This window comes from Anarhichas minor, unplaced genomic scaffold, assembly GCF_050575085.1.
Source record: "Anarhichas minor isolate MPS153535 unplaced genomic scaffold, ASM5057508v1 ptg000034l, whole genome shotgun sequence".
Classification (NCBI taxonomy): Eukaryota; Metazoa; Chordata; class Actinopteri; order Perciformes; family Anarhichadidae; genus Anarhichas; species Anarhichas minor.
Window position 1 is genome coordinate 978,534 of NW_027466480.1, and position 17,698 is coordinate 996,231.

At 40.9% G+C, this 17,698-nt stretch overlaps 1 protein-coding gene across 1 annotated transcript in view; it reads left to right on the top strand.

Moving 5' to 3' along the window:
* Nucleotides 1-12,630, top strand: part of LOC142965582 (spondin-1-like) — a 102,583-nt gene extending 89,953 nt beyond the window's left edge. Inside the window, exons 9-16 of the mRNA XM_076106585.1 lie at nt 1,412-1,552; nt 2,323-2,395; nt 5,929-6,111; nt 9,090-9,260; nt 9,717-9,884; nt 11,026-11,184; nt 12,118-12,396; nt 12,467-12,630. Coding sequence (XP_075962700.1) covers nt 1,412-1,552; nt 2,323-2,395; nt 5,929-6,111; nt 9,090-9,260; nt 9,717-9,884; nt 11,026-11,184; nt 12,118-12,396; nt 12,467-12,630 — 1,338 coding nt within the window. The remainder of the gene's footprint in view (nt 1-1,411; nt 1,553-2,322; nt 2,396-5,928; nt 6,112-9,089; nt 9,261-9,716; nt 9,885-11,025; nt 11,185-12,117; nt 12,397-12,466) is intronic.
* The last annotated feature ends 5,068 nt before the right edge of the window (nt 12,631-17,698 follow it).

The window sequence follows — 17,698 nt, forward strand, 5'->3', positions numbered from 1 at the left end:
GGAGGCATTGGAGGCTAAGCTTGTGAGGCTGTCCAACTCCCTGGGGAAACGGCTTCGCTGCACGGCGTGGACGGAGTCAGCTTTGCTTTTGTGGGGCCCCGAGACGAGGAGCGATGGCGGCCACAGCACTTCAGCCCGGTCTCTGACATAAGGTTTTTTAACCAAAAAGTCAGAGACGGTACTTTTAGTGAACTTTTAACTACAAAGGGAATCATCAACGTCGCCGTTACAGCGCTGTAGATGAGAATGTAACTTCATATCTCATTCTCATATTTCCTTTGTGGATGTCTTTCCTTTTGTCTGATTTAGTACTCCTGCATATGTTAAGTTGCTTTGAAACTTGAAACAACACTGAGTAAGAACAAAGAGAATGATTCATGTTTAAGGAAAAGAGAAGAAAAGAGCGGTGGCTGCAGGTGACTCTTCAGGGCTCTTGACACCTACCTACCTTACCCTTATAGGTCAGACTGGGGTATAAAATGAATGCACCCATTACAATGTTATTACTTTTTATTAATTCTTGTTTGTATATTTAAATTACTGCCGCTCCACTGTTCCCTTCCCCTCAAGAGAAATTATGTTGTTCTCCATCTAAAAGCGTGTTTCACAGACATGCAGACACTACGCTGCTATTGGATTAGTATTCTTGTCCCACAAATAATTCCCATGTCCTAAATTTCGGCTGTTTACCTTTGATTACTCTTACCATTGCTCAGTGGAAGACTCAGACTGCCCTCCCTGAGTAGTATTTCATACTCAGTACACGGTACAAGAGCAGATGTTTTTCTCTAGCACACCAACCGTTGCAACACCAAGTGCACCATTTGCACAATGCTAATGTGAGAGGGTGGGAATACTCTCCCTTCAAATCATTGTCATCTTTATTGGTAGCATCTATTATGCTAGCAAGCTATTATGACAACTGTGTTAGAAACATGGCATTTTTTTACCTATCAAGCTGTCATTGAGCAACATTGGCATTCATTCGGATTCTTGTTTTTGACCACTTGACAAATATAAGTCAAGTTTTTTTTAGCTTTGTTTTGGTCTCCAGTGGGAAATATCTTTAACTTTATCCGTCCGTTGTGGCATAAAGTCAGTTTATAGAGCTTCTTTGCTGACCATATAGCTGGAAAACAGCGCTGATGAGGGCAGTAAGACTGAACCATGACTGTGAAGTTGCAGACGGGAAAACCAAAACAATGAGCTGAAAGGTGCTAAAGCACACTGTAGAGCTAAGGGGAGTCTGTCGATTATTATTTGTGGGTTTGTCTCTGCAAGCAAAACCTTTTACATGACACAAATTCATTTGATCTATTGTCACTATAAAACACACTGAGTATAGCAGCTTTAACCTTTGAATATAACACTTTTTTGCTCACTTTTCCGTCTTATTTCGGCTTTTTTTCAGTCACCAAACAAGCCCACTATTCCTCAGGAGAAGATCCGACCCTTGACCAGTTTAGACCACCCCCAGAGCCCGTTCTACGACCCAGAGGGAGGGGCAATTACCTCTGTAGCCAAGCTGGTGGTGGAACGCATCGCTAGAAAGGTACAATGCAGTATGTAAAAGTAGGTATGCACGTATACAGAGTGTTTCTTGGCAAAAAAGCATTAGCTTTTTACAAAACTTTCAATCACTGCAACCTTGTCGACAAAACCACTTTATCGTTTATTGTATTGGTCTCCAACAGTTATGGAATACTTACTCAACTTCTTTGATAACCATATATATATTTCTACCAATGATAGGAAGTACAGCTCCAACACTATATTATGCAAGTAAAACGCCATTTGGGCTAACTTGGATGTGACAGTCGCCAGCAAATTTACGCTGTAGCTGATGGCTCTTCTGCAAAACTACTTGAAACTCATGTGATCAAGTCTATTTATAGTAATTATATTAATTTCAAGTGTGCTACAAATGTAATAACTTGCTACATGTGAGCCGTTTTTGAATGAAAATTTTAAAAAGATATGTAATTTACGTACAATTAACACCTTATGCAGGACTTCAACAACAAACAACTTCGTCGAAGTATCTGATTAAACAAGACTGCTTCGTGATGATGGTGTCAAACTATTTAAACTCTGTTGATCACACATACACACAGGCATGGAGGTTAACTAAGAATATAATTGCAATTCAATCATGTTGTCACACACACAATTCCTAAAATACCATTTTCTCATACACAGCCAATGGTGATCTATTGAGATAACAGAGATAACAGTGTAATCATCAAAGTTTCATGCTCAAAGATCGTTTTGTTTTGTGAGGAGCTTTGGATATATTTTTCTATGAGTTTTCTTTGTGTGCAGGGAGAGCAGTGCAACGTGGTCCCGGACGCCATAGACGACATCGTTGCTGATATTGGACAGGAGAAGGAGGAAGGTACAGTAAATGCACACACCCACACAAATGAAATGGGAGTAGGTAGACATTGAACTGATTTCTGTGGTCATTTGAGTGGTACGAAAGGAAACGGCGATTGTTGCTAGTTGTTATGATGACAACACACGTCAGTTTGGCGGTAAAGTGTTTTGTCGCAGCTGGCTGGGAAGAGAGTGGACGCAGCTCCGTAGAGACGGATGGCTGGCTAGTTAGCTAGGTAGCCTGTAACCAGTGTAGCATGAAAAGTGTTAGGTTTTTAAGAACAAAGGATGAGAGAGCCTGCAGGCCGCAGGTACTCTTCTGCTGCGAGCTTCTTACTGCGCACGCGCATCAGAAGAATGAGCTAGATCCGGTTCAAATTAAAAACAATATTTAATGTACTACACAAAGTTCACTTACAAACTGAATTAACTATCAATAGTAATGTTCTCGAGAGCAGAGACCACATACACGCATCTCCTCACAGTCCGGCGCGGCCAGTTAGCTGAAAATGAGAGCTGCAGTGACCTGAAGTAAACTCCCTAAAACATTGTCTTTTGTATCCCCTGAGAGTCGGAAAGTGTCCGATACTGTCATAAAACGTGTGAATGACCCTCCGTGGCGATTAGTGATTGGCTTCATTTGAATTCTGTCCCCTCCCATTATCGATCCCTTAGCAAAACATCTTGGCTCTTCGCAAAACATCTTGGACTCCTCCTCTCTGTCCTGCTGGTCAGCTTGGCATTTGACCGTCCCACTGGCCCCATCCTCCATCGATGAGGTCGCCTCCATTTGCTGCTGCATGTCTGACACCTCACTCAGAATCCCTATCTGACCCTCAAAACTATTCTTAGTGTTTTAATACCTACAGTGACTATACTTCTATGATTTAATACATTCAATGAGTTAATATACTGTAACATATAATATCCTCTATAAGTAAGAATATTGTAAACCTATAATACATTCCATATGGAAACATATTGTGACTAACATATTTATTATTGTGACACTTCTACTCACCACTAGGGGTGTTATTTAATCCTACTAATAATGCGTTTAATACTGAAATTCTCCACAAAAATGTGGTGGAATTAGCTAGCTAACTGGCCAACTCCGCTAGTAACGAAGCATTAAGTTGTTGAAGTTGTTTTTCTGTTTAGTTTATACGGAAGTCAGCCCGCTACAACGGTCGCAGTGGCAACGGTACACATAAAATGGCCCCAGTTCTGGCCATCCTGCTACGTTCATATGGTTGGGGGAAATAAATCCTTTTACTCTGATTTAATTACTGTAAACACACCTTTTCTTGATTAAAGTTCTTCAGGGAAAGACCCTAACAAGATATAATGGATTCACTTTAAGGGCTTGATGGAGTGTTTTATTCAGACCCTGTCATTACGTGATATTGCATTCCTTTATGTTCTTTGAACTCTTCAATTCACTATGTGTGTGCAAAACATTCACGTTAACTATCCACTTACAGACCGAGCGGATACCGCGGGGATTCAGGGACGCATGGCGCTCCAGGACACACACATAGCTCATTACAGACACAAGTGGTTTAGATAGAGTCACAGATGGGCTCAGGTTAGGTAATCAGAACACAGAGAGAACAAGTCCTGTCCCAATCAACCACTTTATATATACTTTATATCCTGCCATGGATCACAGATCCTGTCACTCTTGGACAACGATGTTTCAGCAGTGCTGCATACGAAATCAGTATACAATGTATATGCAAGATGTTCACTGTTATAGTATTTCATTATATAACATATATTTTATACATATTATTTATTTAAGATTTATACCACTTTTCATGAATGAATGCATGTATGAAAATGTCAGCCTCCTAAAACGAACATTCCTATACAACAAATTGCAAACTGCATTATAAATTACTTTTCGAGGGAAAATATTTTCTCCATTGGTTTTTGACGTTCCTCAAACACATTTGTACTCGTACTCTGCGGGAGTCTGCGTAGGGGAGAGTGTCAAACAAACACTTCAGGACTTTCACCCAGGAGACCTTCATGTCCTGTGTTTATTTTATGTATTGGTTTATTTGATAAGGGACAGTGCACATTAAGAAAAACATTTCTGTAAATGCGCCAGTTAGCCAAAAGGCTATTTTTCATCTGTAGTCCCAAGAGGCAGAAGTTACAAAATAAACCTAAAAACAGAATGTAAGATTAAATTTAAAAGGTTATACAATATTGCGTGCACAAACAATGAAAAAAAGTGAGAATATTAATATACGTAGTATCATCACTCAGGAGACTCTTATACATTGTCAAGTATTAACAACAAAACTAACAACTAACACAGAGGCTCTCAAAGTCAACACACACAAAGCAAATAAAATAAGGGATAATCATGTTAAAATAGAAACATGCACTAAAGACAATATTATGATGCAATTGTTAGACACTAAAAAACATCCATGTCAGAGGCACAAAACATAAAAGCTAGCAGAGTATGTGAAATACATAAATCAGTCAGACACAGCTAAACAACAATAAAAGACAAGCATGCAGGTAGAGTCGACCGGCAATTTCAAGACAGACAGGTGACAACAGAAATAAAAAGGCAACATTTACTTATTTTAAGTTATGTACGAAACTTAAATTAGGTAACAAATATACCTATTTCAAGCCGCACCTTGTTTTTTTACTAAACATTCTTTTGCTTGAATTTACAAAGTTAACCACATGTTCAAAACTGTGACCATGTTCTTTTCTAGCAAGAACCGGGATCAGCGCTGTGACCTTAAACCTGCTAAATGAGCTGTCCCCTGCCTGCTTGTTAACCAGCAGATGGGCTAAACAAGACAGACCCGTGCATGACGGTGTTTGTGTAGTACATTGCCGCTTAGAGCCTATTTTAAGTGGCCTCGGGAAGGGGGCAGCATTTTGCCCACGCTGCAGAATTTCTTAACGAGAATCTCCCACCGGCTAATAAATGTCTTCCTCAGTCAGACAGAGACCATTTGCTCCTTTCCCTCCTCTCTTACTCTTGCCTGTCCTCTCCTTCTCCGCCATCTCCCGTCTTCTCTGTGTGAGATGACACTACCAAGACGAGGCTGGCCCCTTTTTGTTCCACTGCGGAGCCTCACTGCTTTCACTTACGCATCAGCCCCGTCTGTCCTCTTCCCTTCCTCTCTGCATCTCCGGCTCCTTTGTTCCCTCATTCTCCTCTGTCATTATACGTTATCCCGGAGAATTGCACCCGCTTAAGGTTCGTCCCCGAGGCCTGACGGTATATTCTCTCTCTCCCTCAATTTCTCTGGCTCTCTGAACCCCCAAGAGAGCACTTTTAATTGAAGCCAGTCCCCCTGCTACTTCTTGGAGCTCCAGCTACTGCTGATAATTGGGCAAGACATTTACAAATCACACTCTGCTCTCCCCCTCTTCAAATGTCACTCAGTGGCCTCTTTTGGTCCAGTATCTGCAGTGATCACCTGTGGGTACGATGTAAAATAATCAGTGTCAGCCCAAAGGACATATCACAATGCCTCTTTTTCTTTGTTGGCTCCTGTGTTTCTCACTTAGATGACACACCAGAGACATGCATCTACTCGGGCTGGTCTCCCTGGTCGGCCTGTAGCAGCGCGACGTGCGAAAAGGGACGCAGGATGAGGCAGAGGATGCTGAAGGCCCAGCTGGACCTCAGCGTGCCGTGTCCCCACACCCAAGATTTCCAGCCCTGCATGGGGCCGGGATGCAGCATTGATGGTAAAAACACACATGTACAGCTCAGTGTCCTTATCAGAAGTAAAGGATGGAGAGTGTAGGGGGGTGGGGAGTATAGTTGTTAATCACTGCACTTACTGGGTAAATGTAGGTAGGGAAGTCCTTGAGCAAGTTGCTCCATTGTAGGTGCTACGTAAGTGATCAGCGGCACTTGTGCTGCGTTGATTTATTATTATATATGATTAATATAAAATACTAAACACGATGGTTAGCCACACTAACGGTGGTGGTCTACGAATGGTAACGGTTCCGACGTTCATGCTTTAAACAGGACGGATTAGAGCTGCACAATATTGGGAAAAAACTTTTCTGCCAAATATGATTTGATATGAAAAAATACAGAAATATATATATATTTATATTATCACACACAACCTTCCTTTCACGTTGTGAATACTGTGAGGTTCAGTCGTAGAAAACTATTTATTTTCTTTTCCGGACTAAAGATCTCATTTATCATCATTTCATGCCAATCAGATGTGACCGGGCTCATTTACATCTATAATATAAGTGAATACCATTCTAAATTGAAAACAATGTTGCAGCCCTGACATAATTAGTGGCAGGCTGACCAGATATCCTCCATTGTCTTGTTCTTAATAGTATACAGGATACACTTCAGTGGCGTGGCATGACTTTTCCACTCGGCACAAGCTTTGGCCCCATACGGTACTGTAGGTAGCTCTGTGTACTGTATTTTTCCCAAGTATTTTGAAAGTGTTTCTCATGTCAGGGAAACCACTGAGAGTGAATGTTGTCATCTGATCATCCCCGGCTCTCTGAAGCTCTACACACTCGGCGGTGTCGGCAGGACTCAGGTCCCTGGGGACTAATGGTAGACATTAAACTTGTGTTTTTTAGGTTCATAAAATGTACCGGAATTCACGGATATGTAGGATATTACTACAGACAGGGCACCCAATCTTTCAGTTATGTTGGGCGTGTGGCGTTAACCAATCGGTGGCCAAATATTTTACAAACGTACCGCAGTCGGGCGGGGAGCGTTACGCCCCTTCATCAAACAGACAAAGACTGCAGAGCGCGTTCTTATTAGTTCATCCCACGTTCCTGTAACAATGTGAGAGTAACAAGAATAACAAAAACACCTTTTCATTCATATATGTATTTCACAATTGGAATTGCAGGTTGTGAATATACTAGGTGTATAATCACACAAACACAAACGTTTTTGGCACACTTTAAACGATATGCTGAAAAACTATTATTTTTTTCACCTCCAAACTCTATTGCATGACCACAAACACAATGGTATTATTGTCTTCTGTCCCACTTCATTGCACAAATTAGCATTAAAAAAAACAAAGACTGCATTTATTTTTGTTGTAATCCTTGTTTTCCTTTGATCAGTGAGCCCTCAAAATAATAGGCAGATTAAAGCTCAGGTGTTCATCCCGTTGCGACTAAAACCCAAAGTGAATGGTTCATTTTGGCTGATCTGCAGGTGGAAACACAAAGCCGCTGCCTCATTTATATTTCATGGCCTTGTGGAATTGTTTGTGTAGCCACTGCGCGACCATTGGGATTGTTGTTGTGAAGAAACAGGTGAAACAGAAGGAGCCAGGAGCTGACTGGGAAAGTCAGTGAAGCCCACACATACCTGAAGTTGATATGGTTACTTTGAGAGGATCTGTCACAAAAGACAGGCGCTGACCGCTGAGAGCGGTCAGCGCCCATCTTCCCCTCAGAGCTTCATACACACACACACACCCAACTGTTCTTATCGATATATCAGACAGCAATGGCTTTTTTTTGCTGCGGAGCACCTCCTTTGTTTTCATTTAGAGCACCATTAGCATGCGGCGGGAGATTGATAATTGCGGGGTTCACGGATTGATTGATATTCCTGGGAAACACTTTGGCTCTCTGGAGGAGTTCGGATATACCCGTATCTTTTATCAATACTTCGCTCAGTTCTGCTTTATTAGGCCACAGCCGGTAAGCAATGCCGCTTTCTGTTGATTTACACGTGGCCTGTTCTCGCATAATCGCATCGTCTTGACTCACTTTCAGTACCTGCACCAGGGCTCCCCCTCTCAGAAGAGGTGTTTACTGAGACGGCATCAAAGCGCGGTTAGACTCCTATAGTGAGGTAGTGATAGGGAGATCTCCAAGCGCAGTGCTGGCTAATAGTGATGAAATACACAAAAGTGGAGCCTTGTTAAAGCCAGAGAAGCTGCAGTTCACTTTTCAGCTGATATACCAGCCGGGGGTCATACATATTGACTTTCACTCCCTCAGGCCCATGCTGTGAATAGGACTGTCCTTCAGGCAACTTGCCTTATTAAAAAGAGAGCCAAAGCACATTCCGAGGAAGAGCTTTTTTTGAAAGTTTAACAGACTCAAATCCGAGAAGCTGTTAGAGGGGAGTCTGGTGTGGCATGAAGGAAGACCGGAGGACCTGGGTTCAACCAAGCCCCCAAGGGCGAAGCCAATTTTCGTGGTGGCCGAACCATGGAATCACAACTTCCAGGTCCGTCACGTGAGCCCATTGTGCCCAAAAAGATTTTTTTCCCCCATAGACTTACATTGGGACTTCCAAGTACAAAGACTTAAAGGAACAGTGTGTAACATTTAGGGGGGTTTATTGGCAGATATTTAATATAATATTCTTTACTATGTATGCAGCTATTCTCACACCTACACCAAGAAATATACCAATACACCTATTGACAGACTAAGAATATAATGTCCTCAGGTGAGGGAACCACTGAGGAAGCGATCATAAAACAATGTGCTTCTCCAGAGCTGAATCTGGTCTCATTGTTTCTCTTCTCTCTTGAAATCCACACATGCAAATTATGATACCTTTTTTTGTTTTGAACAGCTCAAGTACAAACCCGGAACCTTTTCTAATAATAAACCAGCAAAGAGAAAAGAAATGGAACTAAAATGTCAGGATGCTCTTCTGAAAGCGTCTATCTTTTTTTCCTGTTGGACAGAGCCCTCGACGTGTATGATGTCGGAGTGGATCAGCTGGTCGGCCTGCAGCGTGTCCTGTGGGATGGGGATGAGGTCTAGAGAGCGGTATGTCAAACAGTATCCTGAGGACGGCTCGCTCTGCCAGCTCCAGACTGAGGAGACGGAGAAGTGTGTCGTCAACGATGAATGCTGTGAGGCCTTTTTCTATTGTATTGCTGTGTGACTATGTTTATGTTTCTGTTGAGAATTTAAAAAACAATAATAATAATTTAATTTATTTTTCAATTGCATAAGTGACTTTAATGTTCTTCCACGATGTAGTGACTTTGATTTGTTAACGTCTTTTCACATATGAACCATTAAGCATATATGAGTTGTGTACATGTGTGTCTTTTTTTCATCTAAATAGGTGCACTATTTAAATGTTCCTTTTCTGCAGTAATCCCCAAAACAACAAAACCTTGACAGGTTATTGTGACAGTGAGTCGGTTCGGGTATACAAGCTCCCAAAATGGAATTTAACAAGCACTGTTCAGTTAGTTACGCTAAGTTTAGCAGTCAATCCAAAGCTGGACATCTCTGTGGTGGAACATCGGCAAACACCGAAATACTAAATGTGTTTTTTGGTGTTGTGTTCTTCTCCACAGCACCCAGCAGCTGTGTGGTGACCGAGTGGGCTGAGTGGGACCCTTGCAGCGTAACCTGCGGCTTGGGCATGAGAAGACGTGAGCGCATGGTGAAGATGCCCCCTATAGACGGATCAATGTGCAAGACCGAGGTGGCAGAAGTGGAGAAATGCATGATGCCAGAATGCCGTAAGTGAAATGTATTTTCTTTCATTTCTTTGGTTTTATCATATTACACGTTTTTTTTATGCCTGAACATGAGATCTCAGGAACGCCCTGGAGGGAATTTCTTCATATTTGGCTTGGAGCCCGTTTGGTAGGGTGAACTGATTATAGATGTTGGTGGTCAAAGGTCAATGTGACCTCAGGTTCGTCCCATCCTCATGAATGCGATACCTCAGGAACACCTGGAGGGAATTTAATTATATCTGCCACAAACACCCACTTGTGGCACGTTTCAACCAAGCAGTCTGGTTCAGTTTAGTTCGTTACACATAAGAGGTTTTTTAGCAAAAGTTGTGGATTGTACCAATAGATCCCCTCTGTGCTTGGTCCCACCTCGGTTCAGGTTCCAAGCGAGGTGAGCCGATACCAGAAGGTGGAGTTAAAACACTGCAGACCACTGATTAGTCAGAGAGAACCGTCACTAGCGCGACACGAGACATACCAGCAATGTTGACAGCAATATTTAATTCTCTTGACCAATCTTTTTTAAATTGGCAGCTCGCAAAACTACCTGCATTACACCTTACGATTGACAAAATGCAAACGTTTCCAATGTTTCCAATGTCTAAGGGTTGAAATGATATACCGAGGGTCCTGTCACTACGGCGATCAGCTGAGAACCCCACCTACACTGAGGAGACACTATCTGCATTAGAAACCCGGCTTTGGTTTGTGGACTGGCGTTATGAAACCTCGAGTTCGGCGATTTTGCTGTCGCCATCTTGGATTACAGCCTTCGCCATGTTGGTTTTTTTCGCAACCGATAAACAGAAGTTACCATATTTGGAATGAGGAGGAGTGATGTAGAGACGCCGTATACATCTCTGGTAGTGGCAGCGACCTGTCAATAATGACAATTTAACACAAATGTCTAATAGGATAAAATACTGAAGTGATGACCTTAAACTGCTACTTGGCTGGTTTGCAGAGGCATACAACCATGAGTCAGTAATTCTAGTTACATGAGCGTTTGTTGTAAATGAGCCAACTGATGACAGAGATACTACACATGAGCATGAACCAGGTTCCAGCTTCATTATGTAATTAGCAATAATTAGCCCACTTAACTGTAGCATGCATGCTTGCACACCTGTATCGTTTGCAGATAGCATCCCCTGCATGCTGTCACCCTGGTCCGATTGGAGCGATTGCAGCGTGACGTGCGGGCTGGGCTTGCGAACGCGTCAGAGGATGCTGAAGTCGGATCCTGCGGGGTGCTCCGAGGAGCTGGAGCAGACGGAGAAGTGCATGCTTCCCGAGTGCCGTGAGTACCGGAAGCACAGAGCTGCTGCTTTTTCATTCCTAACCGTCACAGAGAGGAGAGATCCAGAGAGGTAGCCTCGAACAACTTACTGCGCTGTACTTTCAGAATCATAGGTGCATTCACCTTAGCTTTTTAAACTTGAACTTTTTTCCACAAACTGATTTATATACTGTCGCCCTAACGTCCCTGGTTTGCGTTTTTAAGGTTTTGTTTCATATGTATTCTTTTTACGCTTGTTCATTTTGAGGTGTCATTTCTCATTTCTTGCCTGTTTCACCCGTCACTTTTTATCATGTTTCATTTACATTATGTTTTTCGGGTCGTCCCTCCGTCCGTCCCATTCCTGTGAACGCGATATCTCTGGAGCGCCTGGAGGGAATTTCTTTAAATTTGGCACCAACATGTCTTTGGCCCTAACTCAATAATTTATCTGCTAATCATGACAATTTCACACTAATGTCTCATAGGATAAAGTGATGAGGCTTTTTCTTTTGGCGGCTCTATGTTCGTCTTATTTCCATTCATAGCAGTAACGCTGTTTCGCTTTTTGCCGGCATTATTGAGAATGAGACCATCTTGTTTGAATAAAGTTTTTTACGTAGTGTGGATTAACACAAATGTGGTCTCACATTGTCCAGTGGTTACTGATAATTCATTAGTTTACTGCATTCTGGGTAAGATGAATGCACATGACTCCTACATCTCACACAGGTTCACTTGAGCTTTCAGTGAAATGGAATGACACCTCGAGGGAAGGGCAGAGGAACAGTTAAAATTGGAACATGCACTACTGACAAACATGATTTTGAGCTTATCAATCACTAGAAGAAATATGCCATGAAATATTTCCTGTGCTTGTATTTGTTCCTTGACATTTCATTTTCTGGCCTCGTTTTCTCTCGTTCTCCATTCCTTTTCCGTTCTCCCTTCCAGCCGTCGACTGCATGGTCTCCGAGTGGTCCGAATGGTCCGAGTGCAACAAGTCCTGCGGCAGAGGACACACCATTCGGACCCGTATGGTCAAACTGGAGCCGCAGTTCGGAGGCAGCGCTTGTCCCGAGACCATCCAGAGGAAGAAGTGCAAGATCAGGAAGTGCCGGACAAAAGCAAAGGAGGAGAGAGGAGGTGGGGGTGGAGGCGGAGGTGCAGGAGGAGGAAAGAGAAGGAGACGGGGCAAACAGGGAAGAGACGCGGCGGCCGAGGAGCAGCCAGGTTGGTTGGGAGCGATCTGTTACGTTAGCTTGACTACATGAGAGCCAGAGTTGAGACCCTTCTGTTTCAGGTTGCAGGATGCAGCCGTGGACCGCCTGGAGGGACTGCACCAAACCGTGTGAGGGGGGGATCCAGGAGCGCTTCATGGCGGCAAAGAAAAGAGCTAAAGGGGCCCTGACGGCTGGTTGCAAGGACCGGAAGGAGATCCGTGCCTGTAACGTTCATCCCTGCTAGGGGGAGGGGGGGGGGGGGGGGGGGGGTACTGCTGAGCTACAAAGGAGGGGGAGGGGAGCGACAGGTTAAATATGTGAGGCGTCAAAAATATGGGTTTGTTTGATGAAGGTGATGGGAAAGCGTTTTGTGTACAGGGAGGTGAGGGGTGAGATGATGGGCTAGTTTAACACTTATTGGAGACAAGATATGAGTTTAGGTAAGAAGAGGCGAAGGGAGGAGATGATAATGTGCGGTTTAGTAAAGCCATTGTAGGCATTTAGTTACCAGGGCTGACATTTACTTTAGACCACAATGGAAGTATTAGAGAGTCACGTCTGTGTCCTGCAAAAAAACAAAAAAAACAACCAGAAACAAACAGTAGTTTTACAGTAGTTCTGCCATTGAGGGTAAGGGGGCCAAAATCTGCTTCGTAGTTTCTGAGAATAAACAATCCCCACGGGTCTGCTCGTAGCTGTAGTTCGCCATTGAAATGACATACAGTAATACAACTGAATAAACTTTCTTCTGATTCGTACTCATGTTCAAATAGCTGTTGAGAATAGGTGTGAAGTAATCTGTAAATGACAACAATGCAGAGGGTTCATCTCCCAGAGGTGTATTGGTGTGTTTTATATATATATATAGGATATATATATATATATATATATAGGATATATATATATATATATAGGATATATATATATATAGGATATATATATATATATATATATAGGATATATATATATATATATAGGATATATATATATATATATATATATAGGATATATATATATATATATATATATATATATATATATATATAGGATATATATATATATATATATATATATATATATATATATATAGGATATATATATATATATATATATAGGATATATATATATATATATATATAGGATATATATATATATATATATATAGGATATATATATATATATATATATATCCTATATATATATATATATATAGGATATATATATATATATATATATAGGATATATATATATATATATATATAGGATATATATATATATATATATATATACACATATATAGGATATTTTACTCAAGTCAAGAAGCGATACTGCAATATAAATATACTCAACCCAGCATTGAAAAGGGGCAATTAAGTCAAAGTAGAGATGTAGTGTTTCAACAGTAAGAAAGTACTCAAGTTAATTGAACTATTTTAAACACTGTTGGTCAGTTTAATCCACTGATTCCCAACCTGGGGTGTTGCAAATCTCCTTGATTTTAAGGGGTGTTAGACATTTCTGTGAAGAAAATGAAATTATTATTTAAGATATAAACAGCATAAAGGCACAACGAAGACCTGAACACAACAGAGCCTGTGTTGTTAGAATTATTTTACATAATGCAGAGAAATGTATTAAAAGGTTAGAAAATTCACAGGAAATAATCTGCTCAAAATTCATCCTAATCAACACAATCACTTCACACTATTTGGGTTGATTGTACAGTTTATCCTTTTTTTGTATTCTGTTATTGTTATGAATTGAATATAATGTGAAAGATCCATAATATGTGTCACTAAGTCAGGGGTCATCAGTTGAATCACTGATAAGGAAAAGCTTGGTTTAATCAATAGCTGAGTATCATATTTATAAACTCACTATCAGTCGGAAGGGAAATTATTGAAACACATTACATTACAGTCATTTAGCAGACGCTTTTATCCAAAGACCTACAATTCAGATGCTATCACACCGTAGGCCCAGCTACGGGAGCAATTTTGGGGTTAAGTTTCTTGCTCAAGGACACATCAACATGTGCCTAGCGGAGCCGGAGCCCGGGATCGAACCGCCGACCCTCTGATTAAAGGACGGCCCTGCTTAGCCACAGTTGGCCCTCCCAAATCAAAGATAGTTTACTTCTAAGATGAGTTTTTGGTCCACTACAGAGCATTTGTATGAAAAAGAGTAGTCATTTTAAAATCCCTTTCAACCATAGTATGGATAATTTTAAGTTGCAAACTGTCACCTTATTGAGAAGAAAAAGCATTAACTGAAGATATTGGATATTTAATTTTTTGCAAGACATAGACGCTCACACAGGAATTCTCTAAAGACTGTTGTCTTGATGGATGTACTGTTTATCTCCTATCTAACCAACACTTATAAATGACACTACTATGTAAGTACTAAAACAACCACATTCCCTAATAGGCAGATATGTTTAAATAGAGATGTTTTTTACTGTTAAAATTAGTCTTTATATACTGTACTGCTGTTGATCTTGTCATTTCAGCTGATGTAGCATTAAACCCGCGATAGCGCTCACTCTCGTCGGCAGATCTTCCGTTAGCATGTGGTATGTGATTCCGTTTGGTTTGGACGTTATGCTTTCTTTGCCGTAGATGTTGTCTTAAAACACATCGCTATAATGATTGTGTCTGAAGAACACAAACAGACGGAGACGAGCGTCCCACGCGTGTGTGTTCTGCGCTGCACCGGATCTGGCTGCAAAAGCGGTTGTATGGAAAAGAGTGTAGGACAGCTCAACACGCAGTAGACTGTTACTGGGGCCTTGGTTACAACACACTATGTTTACACGTGTTGTTTTTATTGCGCTTTCCATCGAGTTGCCACGATCTGTAAAATCTCTTCTTTTTTTTTTTTTATGATTATCATTTTTTTTTCTGTTTTATTAAGAATGTCATCACCAAAGTTCTATTTTCTGTCGATGTTCTCTTGACTTTATTGCCTTCACACTTGTCTGTTTTCAGGCCTCTTTCTTGATTTCGTTGCCTCTGTATCACGTGACTATTTTCTAAGAAACCACCTTTACAATAAAAGTAAATTTAAAAAAATGTGAAAATCACGTCATTTGACTCTTTTTGATGTTCTGTTTGGGGTATAACCGCGGGCCCCTCTTTAACAACTCAACTAATGAGAGCTGCTTATAAATGTGACTTTTGATGACTAATGACATGTTTCAGAAGATGCAGACACTGGAATGTGTTAGATGTTAATGAGGTCCAATAAACACAGGCTTAAAGAGATCATGAATCTTAAAATGATTCAAACGCAGATATTGTCTGAGACCACTTTCCAGTGGCATTTATTTATTCTTTTATTTGATGACCGCATGGCCATTCCAGTGTTCAGCCCAAACAGCTTTCTCAGTGCTGTACTTACAATTGTATTCCGCTAGATGGAGGTAAAGGAATAACAAATCATATAACCCATGAGGAAATCATGGTCAGGGTGATACTGATAGAGTTTTTTAACTCAAACATTATCTTTTAGTCGTTTGATAATCAAGCTTATAATTTCCTTTTTTTTCATTTTTCTAACTTTTCTTTCCTATCAGTTTCCATACATTAACATCAAAAAACGTTTATGATTAGGATGGATAAAACCCCTTTACAAGGGGCAATCATCCATCAATTTACACTTCAATAAAGGTGAAAGATTTGCGAGTGACATAAAAAAAAAAGATTGGCCAGAATCAGAACAGCACAGACTTAAATATCCTAACTTTTAGTCCTTACAATCAGATCATGCTTTCTACACATCCCATAATGCAACTCTGGTAAATGGCAAGTCTTTCAAACTCCACGCCCCTAATTGGTATTGCAGGCTTTCTGTCATACATTTGAAGGCCAAATCCCAATGTCCCCCAGGTCTTAAACCCTGACCCTCAGGGACCTACTGACATCACCTGTTAAAGGGTTGAGTGAGACTGAAAGGGCTTTAAATGGTGTAAATATGAATAGGACAGCTCTTTGCTGCAACATTTAATGTTACCATGACAACGTCAAAAAATATGATGTACAATTGTGAGTCATTTCAAATAATCTATTTACTTATTTTTGTCAAAACAGCTTCAATGACTAAATTCCATATTTGATGAATAAATAAACATCCTCTTAATGTTTGAGTAAATGTAATATTCCAGGCTGAACACACACCTGCCGTCCTCTTTGTTTACCTTTTTTTACACCTCCATGCTTCCACTGGTAACCCTGTGTTTAACATCACATTGCTATGAATTGTGGGTAATTTCCTTGGGCAAAGTCTGCACTTAATGCTGACTTACGGAAACGTGTTCATAAAGGGCTCAAAATGTCTGCGAGAGACACTCAACGATTTGACAGTGGGACAGCCCTAAACCTTCACGCCTCAAAGTCTGAGTCGTTGAGTGTGAAGATTGGGATTGGGCCCAAGTCTCCAAGACAACGCTGAGATAACCCTGATGACATCACTATGACATCATGAGGGGCTATTTATGATAGACGTGACAAAGCTCACAGGAGCCATTATTCAGCAGTTTTTACAATTTGAGTTTTATTCACCCATTCAGAATCAGAAACGGTTTATTGCAGAGTAAGTTTCCACATACAAGGAATTTGACTTGGCGATTGGTGAATAGCAATAAACAGTACAATAATGTCAAGACATAATTAAAAATGAATATGTAAAGTGTCTATTAACTAGCAAATTGATTTTGACATGTAATATCAGTGGATTCCCCCTTTAACTATCAAAAGGCAAACAGATGATCATGACACAACGGCATGTTGGGTGTAACTTTAACAGGAGTTGAAGTAATGAATTCAGTTGTGGTACTGTAACAATTAAATGTTGGCACAAAATGCACAGCAATGGAAATTGGTGATGAAGTCATCATAGGGGTGATTAAGGAACAAAACAAAAAAAAAACGGGACACGACGCTACGTCGTTGGGTCTAGTAAAATAACATCCTGGTTTGGCTTTAAATGACTGCAACAAAAGTATTTGATTATGTTCAGGCAACAAAAGTACTCTGTTCACATGGGACACAAGCAACAGTCTCCTGAGTAAAAGCCCCGCGTTTGTGGTCCATCCACCACCCTGACCTCCCAACCAACGTAAACCTTCGTGGACTCATTTGAAACATATTTGTGATACGTCAAAAAAAAAACGGGCATCTACTTGTTAGGGGTCAGGGCTGGAATCTAGCTAAAATGTTAGATGTTGACATTGTAAAGTGGATCATCCAGTGGTGAGGTGTGTGTAAGGCAGTTAAGACACAAGTGCACAGTATTATGTCTAGTAATTACTA